The 19,216-nt window shown below is 35.2% G+C and overlaps 1 protein-coding gene across 1 annotated transcript in view; it reads left to right on the top strand.

The window, feature by feature from the left end:
• LOC126815324 (GTP-binding protein RAD) overlaps positions 1–19,216 on the top strand; it is a 55,467-nt gene that overhangs the window by 26,148 nt on the left and 10,103 nt on the right. Inside the window, exons 2-3 of the mRNA XM_050540901.1 lie at positions 6,582–6,661; positions 8,890–9,073. Coding sequence (XP_050396858.1) covers positions 6,582–6,661; positions 8,890–9,073 — 264 coding nt within the window. The remainder of the gene's footprint in view (positions 1–6,581; positions 6,662–8,889; positions 9,074–19,216) is intronic.

Below are 19,216 nucleotides of genomic sequence, written 5' to 3'. Positions count from 1 at the left end.
TAGTAATAGGTCACATGACCAAGCATGCATCGGTGATCGTGCGACAGGGATAACCTGTCAAAGAGGTACCATAAAGGTGGTACATATAAGGATATATTTTCTACATTACTTACTATATACCTGTATGCATACTCGCTGATCTATAACCTGCTTTATATAATATTATACTCGATAAACAATGGTGGATTTACACAAAGATAACTACACTCAGCCTTAGCTAAACTTAAAAATAAATTACATGATTGATCCAACTAATATTCATAGCTAATCCAGATTACATTATGAGTGCATATTTTATTATAATAAAAAAAAACATCCACATAATAATCTAGGGGTTTTAGTTTTATAAGACATTGATGTAACTAATTAATATTCAATATAGGCGGGGGGGGGGGGTAACATTTTACCCCAAACAAATTGCAAAAGAAACCTATGCAGTTTGGTTCAATGATTTATATAATTCAATATGGCGGTTCACGGATCCTCTGCTCCCGGTCCGCCCTTGGTTTCATCCAGACCGATAGTAAGCACGGGTTCATTTCTGTCTGTTATTCATTTCACAAGTTTTTGCAATTGCCACAGTAATACTGTTTTTTCGGCAACAATACACACGACAGAAATAAAGCTGTAGTGACAATGGATCTAAAAGATACTAGGGATGAACCGTTCCAAACTCCATGATGGGTTCCCACTCTGTGTGGGGGCGGGAGGGGGGGGGGCTCTCCAACCGCGCGCAAAATTTCTTTTTGAAAAACTGATGGTTTCTAGAGTATATCATGGTGTTTCAAGCGCTTATGCATATATTTTACTAAGCAAAATATAAACTAGTTTAGGGACCCCTGAAACTGCTATACTCCTTTTCAGACCATCCCTGAAAAGGGAAGGGAAAGATAGGATGTTAAAACGTGTTGCAAATTTCCGGATTACTTGATTAAGTTAATTATCAGTAAAAATACACCATATAAAATGATAATTCGTATATTATTTTAAATTTATATAAAACAATATTTCCGTTTTATCCAATTTATTATTAGTTCGTGTAGAAAGATGTGGTGTTGAAACATATCAGAAGCCCATCTTCTCCCGGTAAGATCGCAGCTTCGATGTTAATTTAAATTGACAAATAATTTATGTTTTCAGTGTCGAAGACCTTGGATGATATTAAGTTAGAGACTTAGCTACTTTAATAGTAAGCGCAGAACCGCTGTACCACACACAAACAATTACACAAGACTGCCGAGTATTTTATAGCTACGAGAAAGTTTACGTTTAATCAAAAATTCCAATAAGCAATTTATTTTTAGTTCGAGCGGAAAGTGGTAGGCCATATTTAAATAGTGCTTAAATGTGTACTTTTAGTAACATTTTATGCATATAAATGATATGGAAGGTCTGCCTTGATAAAAAAAAAAAAGATTTGTGTAAAATAGGTGTCCTGGAAACAAATTGGTTCACATATCTGGTTCTGTACCCACATTCCTAAAGCAATGACCCGAGAAATCCCTCGCCTAGTCATTGCTATACTTAAGGCTGAAAACTTGAGTTTTTGACGGAGTGTGTCCATTCTCATCGTCCAATCAAATCTCTCTTGAGACCAGTAAAATAAAGCGAACTCTCATGACTGTCGCTTAATGGGAGTGACCTCTTTAAAAAAAACTGATTTCAAGAATGTTTTTACTCTGGCCAATCAAATCTCTCTTGAGACCAGTAAAATAAAGCGAACTCTCATGACTGTCGCTTAACGGGAGTGACCTCTTTAAAAAAAAACTGATTTCAAGAATTTTTTTACTCTGGCCTTGGATGCGTTGGGAGCAAACATTCATACTCGCATCGGTAGATTTGGCCGTCGCTGAAACTCACTATTGGAACGAAAATTCTTTTGACTCAAATCTCCGATATATATTCTATAAACGTGTCTGTTTGTATCAATTATTACTGCCTGCCTTTAAGTATTCGATTAATATTTATCCATTTTTAAAAAGAAAATCCATAAATTATTTATTTTATAAAACACAATACGTAACATGGCAGCCCTTCTCTTTAATATGGTTTCTTCGGACAGTTGATTAAATGTATTAAAAGTAGGGTGTCCCACCATAAATAAATATCTCCAAATATCTCGACAATTACAACACAATATTTATATATATACCAAGCCTTAAATCAGTTTCGCACATTTATAGTCAGTAAATAAACGTTCGTGTTGTACTTAATAAGCTATGACCATAACCATCCATAAATAATAGACTGAAAAATGGTTACGAGTGTCGTCATAACATCCGGGCACTTGTGAGTAAAAAATAGGTTACGTGCCCTTGTTTTGAAATTAGTCTCGCTTAACAAGTTTTTTAGTAAAAAATAGGTTACGTGCCCTAGTTTTGAAATTTACCTCGCTTAACCAGTCTACCGACCATTCTACCTTTTTACGAAACATAACAAAGCTGGAACAAAAAATTGAATTTAGAAACACGTAAACGTTAGGCAACTCAACAATTGTTTTAAGAACCTTGTAAAAGTAAAATTAAATTACTGCTAGTATCATGTTCTTGCTTAACCCGGGTGTTTCAGAGATATTATTTGTACTAAACCAAAAGATGCCGTTCCGTTTCTAACGGTACAGTTAATGATAAAGCAATTTAAAAAACAAAAACGAATGTAATTTCTAAAGCTGTTGTAATAACCAAAAAGCTAAATATTACTGCTATTCAGAATGGTCAATAATATATTTTTTACGGCTGTAATAATTGATAGATTTGTAGAGAATTGCACGTGCGATGGCTATTTATAGACTCAGACTCTAGCGCTGAGTATTATTTTAGCCAGAAATCACTTCAATACAAGCCATTCGCGGTGTCGAGTTAAACTTTCTTTAGGGAAAATGTTCGCTGCACGGGACACCCTAATTAAAAGATGGTGAAAATAATGTCCGTGTGCTGTGTGCTTCAAGACAAGAGATGATAAAAAGATTCCACGTGCGCGATGATTAGCCAATGTTTACATTTTAGCTATTTTGGATAGCCTCGTTTATCAAACAATTAGTTTCTCTGCAATATTCTGTTATGCAGTAGTTAATTGAGCGTAATACATTTCGCGCGTTATGACGTAATGTAGTCGCGATTGTCACTTTGTATGGTAACATATTTAGAGCTGGTTAATCCCGATTGATTTTGTGACGTAGAATTGTATTGGTTATTGATCGGACTGTTGAACCATCTACCGTAAAACCATAATTTGAGAAAGAAATTTGCAGCATGTCAGTGCTTGAGTGGGATAAGATCTAATCAAACGAAACACTGCGAGACCCATCATGAGCCATGAGAGAATAACTCCCTTCTCGGTTAATTCCTAAGCGAAACAGACGTTTCCGTTTCGTCGAAAATACCAATAAACAATTTATTTTTAGTTCGATGGGAATGTGACATAGGTGGTAGGCCATACTTAAATTTTGTTTAAATGTGTATTTTCATTTGGTTACTATCGGTCTATTATAATACCAGGGACAGACTAGAGGCCCCGATACTTCTTGCTCCACGAGGGCTTCCCACCCTATGGCTGTAAATGGTGCTTTCTAGTGTGTATTCCAGTGTTTCTAGTTAGTGCGGCAATCTTAACTTATAAAAAACGTGAATGCATGACTTTAGGAGGATCCAAACTACGGAAGAACATTAGTTTACGCCTTTTCACTTCATTCCTGGAATTTATGCAGCAAGGGCTGTAAACATGGATCGCATAACCATTTCTGAACTAATATTAGTAGGCAAATTCTTAACAACTAGATATATCGAAACCACTTTCACCGCCGGTGACGATGGTGCAAAGACATACCAAATTAAAAACAATACACTAAAAAAAGAATGCTCAACAGATGTTTGGATATCTTATATTTATTTTTAAAACCAAATTAGAATTCTGTAACCATGAAAACCTGAGGACTATTCGATATATTTTAAAAGCAATATCCATATGGAAAAAAAATTGCCATTATGGATTCCACTATGATTGCCGTTTTCAGTTTATACCATCTGGGCTATTCGGAGTTTGAATTCAATCCAGTTACCTCAATATTATACAAGACATATCCAACGGAAGGAAATGACGAATAATTAAAAATTCGCCATTTTGAACTTTATTTTGGCGGCCGTTCTTAATATAACACTACCATATGTTTCATGTCCGGCTGATTGCTTTCTGTAGATAGGTTTGATTCAGGCGTACTATTTTTCACATATTTTCTCGCGACTCCCTTCGCCAGGCTGATAGTCGGTTAAATTTATTTAAAGGACAATATTGGTGCCAGAACTGGTTAAACACGTTCCAAATATTATTTTATCACAGAGACCATTGCTACTATAGATGAGTAATAAATGTTTCAACAATCGGAAGTGACGAACGCAAAAGGAAACACGAGTTATCCCTCCATATAACTGACTGAAGTGACGGGTGATAACAGATAAATGGGCGAATTTCTGTTCACTAAAAATTCCTTCGAAGACCCAAAAGTGTTATACGAGACTGTAAGAGTATATCTGACAATTCAAAAAAGTTATTGAATGTCATTAGATAAGAGAACATGAGAAAAATAGAAACAGTCCGTACATTCACTTTTCCGACGTGGTTTCCCCTTGTCAGTGGTGCAGAACGGAGGGCCTGACAAGGACAGCTGTCTAGTCCTTCGGATGAGACGAAAAACCGAGGTCCCGTGTATACATTAGAATGCACGTAAAAGATCCCTTGGCAGATGGAATTCGATATAAGAGTAGGCGATAGTACCGCTGCCCGGGCAAAATTTCACTCATAGCACACTGTATGGCGTATGCCCGTCTTCATTAGCCCAGTACAGGAGCAGAACAGTAGGACGTTAAACCCCATTTCATTTCATTTCATTTCCGTACATTCACGGGTGTTTATTCATTCTATACTTATAAAAACATGGTAATGCACGGACTTTTTCTATTTTTCTTTCATGTTCTCTTATCTAGTGACAGTCAATTTTGTTTATGAATTGTCAGATATCCTTTCATAGTCTCATACAACAACTTTTGGTCTTCGAGGGAATTATTAGTGAGCAGACATTCGACCATGTACCTGTTTTCACCCGTCACTTCAGTCAGTTATATAGAGGGATAACTCGTGTTTTCCTTTTGCGTTCGTCACTTCCGATTGTTGAAACATTGATTACTCATCTATCGTAGCAATGATCTCTGTGATAAAATAATATTTGGAACGTGTTTAACCAGTTCTATCACATTTGTGATAATGACTGGCACCAATATTGTCCTTTAAGGCCAAGTGATTTAGTAAGGCGAATGTGATGGGCGTATTAATAGAAACGAGGAACTTAATTACTTTGCTTTATGTTACATTTAAATTAATTGTTTTATGTTAGGCCCACATTTCATTATTTAACGACATAAGGACCATGCCGTGTTATGTAATATGACCTGTTTACATTAGAAAACAATATGGTCAAACTGAAAGAGATATCTCGTGTTCTTTTTCTGTTGGGGTTTTTTTTTGTTTTTTTTTGTGCCAAATTTACATTTTTGCTTGTTCAGAATCAAATTCCTGCCGCGCACCATCCATCAAAAGTTCGTACCTATACGCCAATTAGAAATAGGATTTTCGAGCATGTGACAATTTCTCGGAATCTGATTCGCCATGAATAATTTCTCTAAAACATTGTAACTCTGACGTATATCTGTACCACGTGGCAAATGCAGGCGAGAAGGTTGGGTTTTTTTTTGTATTTTGAAGTCACTTTTAATTGCTGTATGTGGTAAACCATAACTAATCCTGAACGAAAACATTAATAGACGAGTTTTTAAATATGCCGTTAAATACCTTATGACGTCATTATTTCTCAGAAAGGTTGTACCGAATAGATCAGAATAATACATATAAGGACACGATTTTAAAAATTCGATTGCCTGCTGTATGAAAACTAAAGTAAAATCATCTGAAATTTAATCATACTGTACGATATCTATCTCAAAGATCGAGCCTAGTGTAAAATAGTTGCATCTTCTATAAAATCCAAATTATTGTGAATTCCCCATTCCATTTCCATTACGGCAGATGGATATTTATTATTTACTCGGGGTTTTCAATTCTGGAAGAATTATAGTTAAAGATACATTATGGGAGATTCGATAACGAGTTGGCGGTTCTCACTATAATAGTTAAAAACAAGATAATGTAAAGGCAATTTGCTGAAAATTTCATTCAAATTGACCCACTATGAACCGAGAACTAAGCGATTGAAATTTCCGCCTAGCCTCGATCATCATTACTAAAGTCAGTACGATAAACAACATAGTCTCGATTACCCATTTAATCGTTAAATCGTGAAGGAAAGTTATGCAGTACATCGGCTCATAATCCACTAAAGATCGCAGGCTACCGATGCCATCTAGAGTTGATTATGGTCTAGATAGGTTAATTAATGTCTAATTAAAAATTTAGATAGCATTTCAGGCCTAAAGAAAGACCTGCAATAGACAGATTTAGCTCTTGCATAATGTATGTTTAATAAGCATTTTGTAAATATATAAGCTTGAGGTTTAAAATGTTGTATTTTGTAGATAGTGGAGTAATGACAGTATCTGTATTGTTAAATGGTGAAGAATCGACACTTGAATTCATAGATCCACCAGATAAAAACGTAAGTATATCGATTACCTGAAAAAATATATTCTCTGTTCAGGATACAAAAAAGTTTTGAAACAATATTCGGTTGTATGGCAACTAAAATATTATGATTTACATTTCCTATGGTAAAACGTGGAGGTGGGATACTCCGCAGAAGGATCGTATTCGGATACAATCTTCTTAGAACCGCAGACATTGTGTGAATGGCGCAGGTGTAGAGTGGTCTTTGTCTACTACGTTTCTGCGTAACAAAGAGTGTGGTCGCGTGTCTAACTTCGTGCGTTTTTTTGTTTGTTTTTTTTTCGTTTACCTCCCGTATTAAAGACAACTTCGCATTAGAAAATATTTGTATTATTATTACGTTTCCCATAATGCCATAGATAACTTGAAACCAAATTTGTATATGTTTTACGGACTTCATAGTTTTCCCTCCAAGTGAACATTGCAGACTTTTTTCTCCTACAAATGGCTCCAATTATGGGAAAACTATAGGGTTTTTTTCTTTCTATTTCTTTTACCTTCATTCGTATATATATATATATATATGTATATTAATTGATCAAGCAGTCCATGTACAGGTGAAAATCAACATTAAGTGACCTTGCAGTGCATCTTATATAGTTATTTCATTAAACTGAAATGTCATCCTTGTAATTTTATATATTTGTAAGAAAAGACAAATTGGGAAGTTCTGTCTTCACACAAATGAAATTTACCTTGACCCATCATGGGGGTAGGAGTAAAGTAACATGCTCGTGAGATGTAAATGTAAACTGTGTTTAAGGATTTGTTTTTCAAATAGACAATAAAAGACGAACATTGTGGCTAATCTTGTCAAAATATCGCTGTGCAATCTCACACTTGAAATATCTGTAATAAAATGAGTGATTGAAGGTGCATTGCTGAAACAAGAGGATGGTATTGTTGTCTCAGATACAAGCATTTTCAAGAGTTTGTCTGGCATACAACCATGTGCCTTCTTCCTGAAGAATTCTACATCAACAATATTATTACTTTTAACAATGATCAAAGAATATTCGAGCCTTTGATGTCATACTTTCACCTTCACATTTTGTTGGCAACATTTTTAATGTCATTAGAATTTGTAGACGGATTTGTAGACGGAGTCTAGATAAACCAAATCCGTATACATAATACTGGTATCATATGAAAGTAATAGCCCTAATAGACTATGATATATACATACTATAGTCAGTAACATATTCTGTGATCGGGTTAAATTACCAACGTGGATTGTATAGTTTCTTTATAATCGTGAATAAATAAATGAAAACATGATTTACAGCACACAATTAATGTAGCAAATATTGGTGTAAACGCTTAAAAATACCTTGGCATGTACAAATTGGGTGATTTCCTGATATATTTGGACTAAAATAATTTTCAAACTAATTAATCTATAAAAGATTTGCTTCAAATCCCTCTCAAAACACTGTAATCGCGAGGAAGTACCGCAAACTATAAAATACTACAGTATTGAAAGAAGTCACGTGACTTGGCTGTCTCTGTAACTAGCAACAGAGGCCAAGCTGGAGAAGTATTCATTGCATATAAAAGACGATGTTGTCTTTAATCGCTGTCCTTTTACCATAAATATCGAAACCTAAGTAAATTCTCGGATATGCCCACGTCTTTTCCCGCTTTTTTTATCCCAGAAACTGTTGTATGTTTAAGTCTCTCAATTTTTCCACGCCCGCTCACTATCAAGTTTATCAACATATACATTAAGCACTCCCTAACTCAACGGGTCAAATAATCTACGTGTGCACTCAGGCAGACATCTCTTAATCGCCGAGCTGTCAATTAGTGGTAGTGTTCTCAAGAAATCCAATATTTTTCTAGTAAGATTGGGTATCTATAATTTCCATATATACCAAAATTGCGATGCTTTTATTGGAAATAACCACCCGATTAATAGGCTACTTTTGTGGGAACGGATCTATAATGGTATATAAGCTCCAATATGGATATGGGAATTAACATAAACATGGGTCTCCAAATATCCCCTCTTCTATAGTGTGACCCTTAATGTAGTATACATCTTGGGCCAAATTTTCCTCGTCGTTCAATAGCCGTGTTGACGTTAAAATTTTGTTATTTTTCAGATTTGGTTAAGCATGTGGTCACAAGGTCAATTATTATATGACAAAGGGTAGGGGTACCTACCAAACCAAGTTAGCGTTGAGGGAACGTTTAAACCCCATCTTCTCTCTTTTTCAGATTAGCATTGAAGAGTTACAGCTAGACGCCTATGTTGTTGTCTTCTCCATAACAGATAAAGCATCGTTTGATACTGCCACAAATATCACCAAATATCTCAGGGTGGAACTTGGAACAGACCGGGCGATTTTACTTGTAGCCAATAAAACAGATCTAGTTCGGAAGAGAAAAGTATCAGCTGATGGTAAATATATTCCAAAAGTTAATTATACCTGTAAATAGAAATCACTGTTTCAATACTGGTAATGCGAAATAGAAAACAAAAACCCTCAACATTCAAAGGAATATCTCAGCAGCTGAATAATGTTTAGCTGAGCCCTCGTATGTCGACTTCGTTAAGTCGATGACATAGCATTCGGAGGAAAACAAATCATATTTATTTTGAGGTAATGTTTTAGCTAAGTGATAGAAAAGGCCTTCAACAACGGGTAAGGCACTGACTTACTGAAAAGGTGACCCAGGGTTCGATTACAGTTCCTCTAGATTCTCAAGCGTAGTCTTCCCTTGTCAGTGACACAGAACGGGTGGACTGGCAAGGGACAATGACATTTCCCTCATAGCACACTGTCTGGCGTATGCTCGTCTTCAATTGCCCAGTTGATGCTGAACAGCAAGACATTAAACCCCATTTCATTTCCTTCAATTTGTATGCATGTCTGTGTCTGGTGTTTTCTTTTAACGTTAAGAACAAGTTGTCTTTATATTCAGTCAAGGTATTATCGTAGAAAATTACCATAAACCCCTTCCGGTGATTGTAGTCGTATTAGCATCATATACATCTTTACCCTACACATAAAATTCATAACAGTTTTATCTTCGAGCAATTTTAGATACACCGTCCATCCCTAAGATTGACGGGTGTCAGTCAATATCCAGTCAATTTATGTAATATTAATGACAACTTGGCGAGCTTGCATTAGAGACATTTGGTTAGTTTTTTTTCCCTTTTGCCTCGTGCAGATTAATGATATATCTGGATTTAAATGTAGTAACGTATTCACTCAAGAATCTTAACTGTATAAAGCAAAGAGAGAAAAGTCCCCAATCCACATTACCTCAATCGTAAACAACGATGTTTACCCATGCAGATTTAAGATAACAAGATTAGATTAGATATTGCTATCAATAACTGAATTTATTGGGGATATAAGTCATCTCATCGTCAATTCTGTGTGCGTTATTATTGGCTTTACTTATAAATAACTATAAATAACTGGCGTTTTAGTGTTGTAAATAAAAGCCAAGACAGAGTTAATCAAAGACGTGACTATTATGAGTAAGATTGGAATGCTTGTATACATGAACATTTAATTAAGGCTTTTAATCACCAATATTTCATCGGGAAACTTTTATGATTAAAGAGACTGCCATGATTCGATTAGCAATACGTGTACTCCATTACAAGACTTGATCGAGGAGCAATGTCTGTCTTTAATTGACTCAAAGAAGCATGATGTTAAGACGATTGTACACAGGGGAGGTGTCTAGTCGGCACTTACTAGAGTTACCATCAATTAAATGTTATAAAGCATCATCACTTCCAACCTAATTAGTATCTCCAGTAATATTAAACAGTTGCTGGTAGATTAAAGTCTCCAGACCATTATATTGAAGAATAAGATCTACAGCCCCGCGGTTCATGGACCCTGACGTATATTGGCCGAGTTGTTGCCATCTAATTCACGCTTTGAATTACATTCTTGTGTTCGTTGATGGTCCACAGCAATTGTATCCAAATGTTGAAATTACTAGAAATTTCCTAATAATAAATCTTATATTGATACTAATTAAAGATAGCTATATATGATTACTACAATCTGAGTCTGTTGTTACAAATTTTATAATACGAGCACGGTAAAAGCCCACTCTACTGAATATTTAACGGATGTTCAAAACCGTTTCTGAGCTCTGATTGCCCAAGTCATCTTCTAATTGTTGACTTTAAGATGAATTGCCCGACTGTGTTGGAAATCGAGATCTATAACAGTATCCAGGGAACACGTCATTCAAAAAATTGACAGAACTAAACAGTTCAAGGTTGTACCTGCGAATGCAATCATCTAAACTACGCAAATAAACATATTACAAAAGGCAAGAATGTTTGCTAATTATAGTACGTACATAAAAGCTCTAGTAATTAATATCTTATAGTAAGTACTCATACATACATTTATCTACATAGGCCATACTTTATACACAATTAATTTAAACTGTTTCATGTTACCATGCATCGTATATGGTGACAATGATGACATTGATGGCCATATGAACAGCAATTCGTTATCGTATCTTTGTATCTGCCTTGACAAAAACTGATTACTGTTGTCATTTTTAAGAAGCATCTTGAAGATTATTTTTAAAAAAATGTCAGTAATATCCGTATGGATCCTCCAGATTATAATACAGAAAATGTATTAACCACAGATTAAAAGAAACTTGGGTTAGATCAAATGGACAAGACTCAGTGTTTTCAAAGAAGACGGAATTTAATGGAATTGGTTACCTATAGGTTTTTTCTTTAACACTATTTATTTAATAGATATTTATATTATATAAATATAACACATATAATTATACGACCTGAAAACAAACCGGGACTATAACATCATCTCCGGTAAGACGTTATTTATAGAAATATAAATATATGGTTTAAAATTATAATCATGAATTATATAATGGTTTAATTAGAAAACAATGTATAATCTCAATGTTTCTATTAAATTTTAATCGACTATCGCCTGTTAAGTTTCTTTAACGTTTACGCCAATGTGTGTTATCAACGGGGGATTTCGGATTTTCTACCCTATCTCAACGATTGACAATGTTGTCAGCGTTATAACTGATGAGTAAGATCACAGGCATCCGTACAAGCGACATTCTGGTCAAAAGTTCAGCGACCTGACCATTCGACTAGCGTAGAGCCCGAAATATCGGACAGACAACATGTATAAATTCTAGAGTTAATGATATGGTTTCAAATTTTGTAAGGATTGGAACTACTGCATCTGACAGACAGTACAAAGTACAATTGACCGATATCGACTTAAATTACTCTTAAGTTAGCAACATGTGTACACTTAGTTTATATTTATGTACACAAGGTTATGTTTCTGTTAGCAAACAGTCTATTACAGTATGTTTTCTCGCCAAAAGCAATAATATGGTGTTTGTTTGGTGTTAGTCAATATCTTTCTTGAATAAGTATGCAGTGTGTCCTTGCAGATATGAAAATCTTCGATGCGACCGGGGCAACGACCCCGCTGTCAAACGAACATTCTTATTTTTTGTCGCGCTACGAAAAAGCGGAACATAACCTTTTATAACTTGGACGATCCACAGCACAGGTTCGAAACCTGTCGCCATACAAACCTTAGCAACACTAATCTTGAACTTCGCATTGCCGTGTTCTTTACTATGAAAACATACTTCAATGATCCGGACTTACAGCATGGCGGTCTTGGCAACGAACCCTTGATGCCTATTTTGTTTTAATGGTGTGCAGTCCATCTGTGTCTGTATTTCTTCAACAACTGGTAACAGGTGATCAAGTTATACATGTCAATATAATAGCATGGTTGTTAACAGATAGTCTACACATCGTCAGTAAAATAAATAGATCATATTTACATTATAAATGTAGGTCTACTTCGTTGGCAGATGCGAATCCATCATATGTTTGTTGAGAAGCTACAGATTATTACCAACATCTTCAACGTATCTCTTTCCATAGACATAAGAGTAGGCTGTACCATTATTGTATCGAAATGAAATGAAATGATATGGGGTTAACGTCCTCTTGTTCTGCTCCGACTGGGCTAATGAAGACGGACACCGCTATTGCCTACTCTTATATCGAATTTTTTTATGTTCACACCAATGTGTACACGGGACCTCGGTATTTCGTCCCATTCGAACGACTAGACAACTGCCCTTGGTAGGCCCTCCGTCCTGCATCACTGACAAAGGGAAATCACGCCGGAAAATCATTATTATATAAAATAGTAGACTTATTTTTTATTTTCCATTATCAGTTAGTGGTATTCCTTTGGTATTCAATTTCTTGTAACCCTAATTTGATCAATTTTGCCGATCACTGCTGACATTAGAATATGCAATAGATTGTCAAGATGCACCAAAGATTAAATCGCGGTATAGCATGATTCTGTTTTACGTTTCAAAAAAACGGTATATATAGATTTTTAAAAGAAAAACACGAACGGCTTACAGAATGGGGTTTTCATTACTATATGTAAATACGACATGCCATAGTAAGAAAAAGAAAGCAGCTGCACCACTGGTGTAAACTAATCCCTTAATGTCTTCTTTCACAGATTTTAAACTCTTCACCCCAGAAACTCGTTAATCATATAGGTAGAATCGACAAGTAAGCTATTTATATAACATATACTATATTATACAAACATGTAGGTAAAGCCCAGGTACTCGATACTGCTTTCTATTATGGCGATCAGATTATGGTTCTGTTAAACAGCTCATATACTGTACCGTCTTTCTACTACCAATAACAAATATCTCAAGGTTAAGTCAATATCTGAGGTGATGTTATTTACATTGAAGCAACAACGTACCAAAGGTCAATATTCATTTTAAATTTGACCCAAAAAACCGGGATGAAAATGTGTTTTTGAATAGTAATTTAGATGCTTAAAACAAACAAGCTCGATGTTCATGGATATAGATTTTTTGATATTTTTCAGTGCCGACAAGATACACATGACTGCATGAAATTAATAGAACTTACTTAAATGACCTGAACCCAAGTAAAAATTAATCATTTTTGAAAACAAGATGCCTTATGATACGATTACTTATTTTCCTCGTCTATATTTGCCTTTTAGTCTGGACTATTGTGTCTTTTAAATTAATAACCTGCCTTTCGTTGACAAACTAATGAAACTAGTTGGGAGCAATGAACTTTGTAAAACAAGAGATATTTTCCTAGCTTTCTCCACAAACGCTAGATGTTGATGAAGCCAATCTGACTGCGTTACTTGTGAATCTCTACAATGTAGTTCGGGATTTTGAAAACTTCTTGGCACAAACTATACCCGTGATGGGATATTATGAGGAAGTTGATTTAATATGGACTGGAGTCAATATATCGTCCTAATGTAATAATTATCTCAAGTGGACGTTTAGTTTTAAATGTTCAAATACGACATTGAATACTGTCAACTTTTTAAAAGAATTAACGGCAACTGAAAATATAACTCATTATTAAATATAAAACATGTGGTTCTCATCTCAGCAGCCTTATACCTAGTACCCTGTATTTTTAAGAGTTATCAACTTGATTTATAATCATTTCCTCGTATTAACAAATATACCTTCGGTGCCAGTATAAAAAAATATGGCACGTCGATGTTTGTAATGCACCAACCAACTTTTCTCGACCTTAACGTACCCATTTTTCATTGGTTTTACAGATCGGATACGAGCGAATCTTGAAATAACATTAACTATTCAGAAATAAATTAAACATCGTCTGTATAACCAGCCCCCCCCCCCACAATAATTTAGTCGCAAGTACTCTTTTATCCAGCCTGGTTTTGACATAGAAGTGAGACTTCTAGAAGTAGAACGTAAGCTTCCAGAAGGAAAAACCATTCTATGCACTATACTGATCCCTGGGTAATTAAGAGCCCCGCAGTTGCGAAGGTTGCGATTAGTTAACTGATTTCCGTTGTGGATAGAGTTTTTATACGCCCACATTTTCATGCGGACGTATATTGTCGTCGCCCCTGTTCGTCCAGACGCCCACAATTGTTTGTGGACACTCTACAGGTCACAATTATTATCCGATTTCAACGTAACTTGAAATATGGGTTTATCTCTCAAAGATCTCGGTTCCTTTCGATATTGGCATGTATCGGACCGTAACTTCAAGAATTATGGACCCTGATTGTACGAAAAATCGCGTTTTTAGCTTGTGGCTCCTATAGAGGTTCCAATTTTTGTCTGATTTTGTTGAAATTTGAAATGTAAGTTTATAACCCAAAGATCTTGGATCCTTTCGATATTCGCGCAAATCAGACTGTAACTTCCTGAATTATGACCCCTGATTGTACGAAAAATCAATTTTTATCTGATTTTGTTGAAATTTGAAATGTAAGTTTATAACCCAAAGATCTTGGTTCCTTTCGATATTCGCGCATATCAGACCGTAACTTCCTGAATTATGACCCCTGATTGTACGAAAAATCACGTTTTTTTTTTAGCTTGTGGACCTTATGAAGGTCGCAATTTTATTCCGATTTAAAAAAAAACGTTTGAATATATCACCGTTACTCCTTAATGACGGTTGGGTTTGAATTTCGTGTAATTGGGACCAAAACTGCAGGACAAAATGACCGCCCATCGTATGAAAACTGTGTAAAAATATGATATATCAAGGTTGTGGACTCTCTAGAGATCACAATTTTGATCCGGGTTTGATGAAACTTGAAATACATGTTTATAACCCAACTATCTTGGTTCCTTTCGATAATTGCGCATATCGGATCTTAACTTCCTGAATTATGGCCCTTGACTGTACGAAAAATCACGTTTTTAGCTGGTGATCTCTCTAGAGGTCACAATTATTATCCGATTTAAAAAAAAAAAACGTGTGAATATATCACCGTTACACCCTAATAATGGTTCAGTTCGAATTTCGTGAAAATCGGACCAAAACTGACGGACAAAATGGCCGCCCCTCGTATAACGCAAATGGTGTAAATATGTTGTATATCAAGGTTGTTGACCCTCTAGAGGGCACAATTTTTTCCCAATTTTGATACAACCTTAAATTTATGCTTATATCACAGAGATCTTGGCTCCTTTCGATATTCGCGCATATCGGATAGTAACTTCCTGAATTATGACCTTTTATTGTATGAAAAATCGTGTTTTAAACTTGTGGTCCCTCTAGAGATAACAATTTTTATCCAATTTAAAAAAAAACGTTTGAATACATCACTGTTACACTCTAATGATGGTTGAGTTCGAATGTCGTGAAAATGGGACCAAAACTGCCAAACAAAATGGCCGCCCCTCATACGCAGATGTGTAAACATATGGTATATCCAGGTTGTGGACACTCTAGAGGTCACAATTGTCATCTGATTTTGAAGGGAATGTTTATAACCAAAAGATCTTGGTTAATTTCGATATTCGGGCATATCGGACCGTAACTTCCTGAATTATGGCCCCTGATTGTACGAAAAATCGCGTTTTTAGCTTGTGGTCCCTCTAGAGGTCACAATTATTATCCGATTTTAAAAAAAACGTTTGGATATATCACCGTTAAACCATAATGATGTTTAAGTTCGAATTTCGTGAAAATCAGACCAAAACTGCCGGACAAAAAGTCCGCCCCATCTGGTATATCAAGGTTGTGGACCCGCTAAAGGTCACAATGTCGATCCGATTTTGATGAAACTTGAAATACATGTTTATGACCCACAGATCTTGGTTCCATTCGATATTTCCCTATATCGGATCGTAGCTTCCTGAATTAAGGCCATTGATTGTACAAAAAATCACGTTTTTAGCTTGTGGTCCCTTTTAGAGGTCACGATTTTTATCCGATATAAAAGAACGCGTGAATATATCACCGTTACACATTAAAATCTTGGTTCCTTTTGATAATCGCGCATATCCAAACGTAACTTCCTGGATTATGGCCCCTGATTTTTTCATAAAATTGCATGTTTAGCTTGCGCATTCTCTAGAGGTCACAATTTCTTTTCCGATTTCAAAAACCATTTAAATATATCACCATTCCACCGTAATGAAGGTTGAATTCGAATTTCGGGAAAAACAAATATCGGGAAAAATGAAATGATCCTCTAGGTTGTGGACACTCTAGAGGTCACAATTTTTATCCGATTTTGATGAAACTTAAAACATATCTTTATATCCCAACGATCTCAGTCCCTTTTGATATTTGCGCATTTCAGATCATTACTTTCTGGATTATTGCCCCTGATTGTACAAAGAATCATATTTGTTTTTAGCTTGTTCTCTATCTATCTCTTGCAAAATGTGGGTGTATCCTGCCTGGCAGCCGCTGGTTCTCACATGCTATAGCGTGGGCTATAGCTCTTGAATAGACGGTCTGATGCGTACCAAAGGAAAACTTATCCAAGAACTTTTGATCTTTAACACATTGTTTAATTTTCATCTGAGGAAATTCGCACTCAACCATAATTATGGTGCAATGTAACGGTTATATATTTGGACGATTATTACAATCATTAAAAATTGTGACCTCTATCGAGGGTTCACAATTTAAGCTAAAATTCTTTTTTTTTTTCGTACAATCAGAGGCCCTAATCCAAAAGGTTACGGTCCGATATACGTCAACATTGCCAGGAATCGAGATATTTGGGTTATACACATACATTGTAAGTTTCATCAAAATCGGATAAAAATTGTGACTGCTAGAGTGTCCACAACCTTGGTATTATTATGCACATATTTGTCCAATTCAGCATCACAGGAAAGTACCATCGATTGCAGTGCTTTCATGGTAAAGGATTTCAAAAAGAATTAATACTTCACTTCACTGCTGAGTAATTTTACTAACCAGAAATCGCTTAGAAAGCGTGATCTAGACCCCCGGGAGCTTTCGGGGCCTTGACGGCCCCTGGCCTCTCGCCTAAAATCCTAGGATGGTACCCCCCCCCCCCAATTCAAGAATTGCTTCCACCGGCCCTGATAAGAAGTTCTCAAAAAGTAAATTTTTGAGTAAAATCAAAATGTATAATATAATAAATGTCAAAATAATATAAACAGCAAATACATATTTAAATTATCTGGTGATATGATTTTGTATGAATATAAAACTTATGCCTGCAAAAGATGAAAAAATTAAAACTAAAATAAGAAATAGGTGAATATAATAAAAGGTTATCTCGTTTATCTTTAAGTATTAAATATAACTCTGTTACACAAGAGGAAAAAGAACATAATGAACAAATTTCAATTATTTTCTCTTTAATCAAATATATGACAATTAACTATATTTAATCAATGACTAAAAATAGCTAAATTTGTTTGGTATATTGATTTATAACGTAGTGTGTTCTATTTCTACCCACCAAGCCAAGGTTGGCCAAGTGCAACGTAAACAATTGGTTCAAGTAAACAATTGTGATTCTTCAATTAAGACTATAATGATTTACGATCAATTTTGAAGAACTCCAAGTACCTCTATTTTCTTAGAATAAAACTTAATTTTAGCTGATATGTCATTTTTGCCAAGTCATTTATCTGTTTTGTGATCGTTAAACTTTAAAACAATGTAGAACATGCGGTATCCATTTCAAGAAAACAAAAAACATTACTATAACTTTTCTTATATTTAATGTTTAATATCTAATGGCATTTTTTTCATCTAGATCTAAATTCTATCCAGATACAAAACCCATCTGGACTATGGAGTTTAGGTTTGGTTTTAATTTTTTAAATAACATTTGAATTATTTGCCTTTAATACATTATCACGGGGTTGTTTGGGAACAAATTAATGGGATAGCATAGTTCTTGCTTCTCAAGTTCGGAAATTTGAAGTCCTCCTCTGCTGCGTGTACTTAATTATTGTTCAAATATCACAGTTATGGAAATGCTGTTAGAAATAATTTCCCCTCAAGAAATTACTTTTCATTTAGTTGAATTATGGGGCAATAACAGCATATTTACAATAATGGTATCGAGATAAATGGGACTTATATAGTAAAAGTCAAGTAAAAGGTCTGTTTGTTTATCTCGGCCATCTATAATTAACCGAACAGACTGCCATATGGGCTGTATTATTATACCTCCATCTTTTAACGCCATACGAATTAATGACGTCATACACATAGTAATATGGCCGATAAATTTACCGTGAGAGATTTCGATAACGTGACCTATGATGAACCTTGGTGATTGTTATACAATAAATAACCACAAAAAATATCGATGTCATGACGGTTTCCTACTCGACAATAGAAAAATATATGTAAAAATCAAAAGCACTATCACAATATGTTAAGGAGTTAGGCCAATAGGTCAACGTGTATGATTCGTTGCTTACTCCGACATCTGGCAAGCATTGGTTTTTTTAATTTATACATCTCAAAGTTGAGAATCGGGCTTCTTACATTTTGTTACCTATAATATAAACTTATCCTGTCATAATACATTCATTTTACACGAGATGTGGATAAAAGGTCGAAGCTTAGTCTGCATAAAAAGGCGGCTAATTAAACTACATAAAAATTGCTGCTGTCAGACTATAAATAGTTGTATTGATCAAAACATGATATTTGCAAACAATGTAA

Source organism: Patella vulgata, chromosome 3 (genome assembly GCF_932274485.2).
Source record: "Patella vulgata chromosome 3, xgPatVulg1.2, whole genome shotgun sequence".
Lineage (NCBI taxonomy): Eukaryota > Metazoa > Mollusca > Gastropoda > Patellidae > Patella > Patella vulgata.
This window is presented reverse-complemented; position numbering and strand designations above follow the sequence as displayed.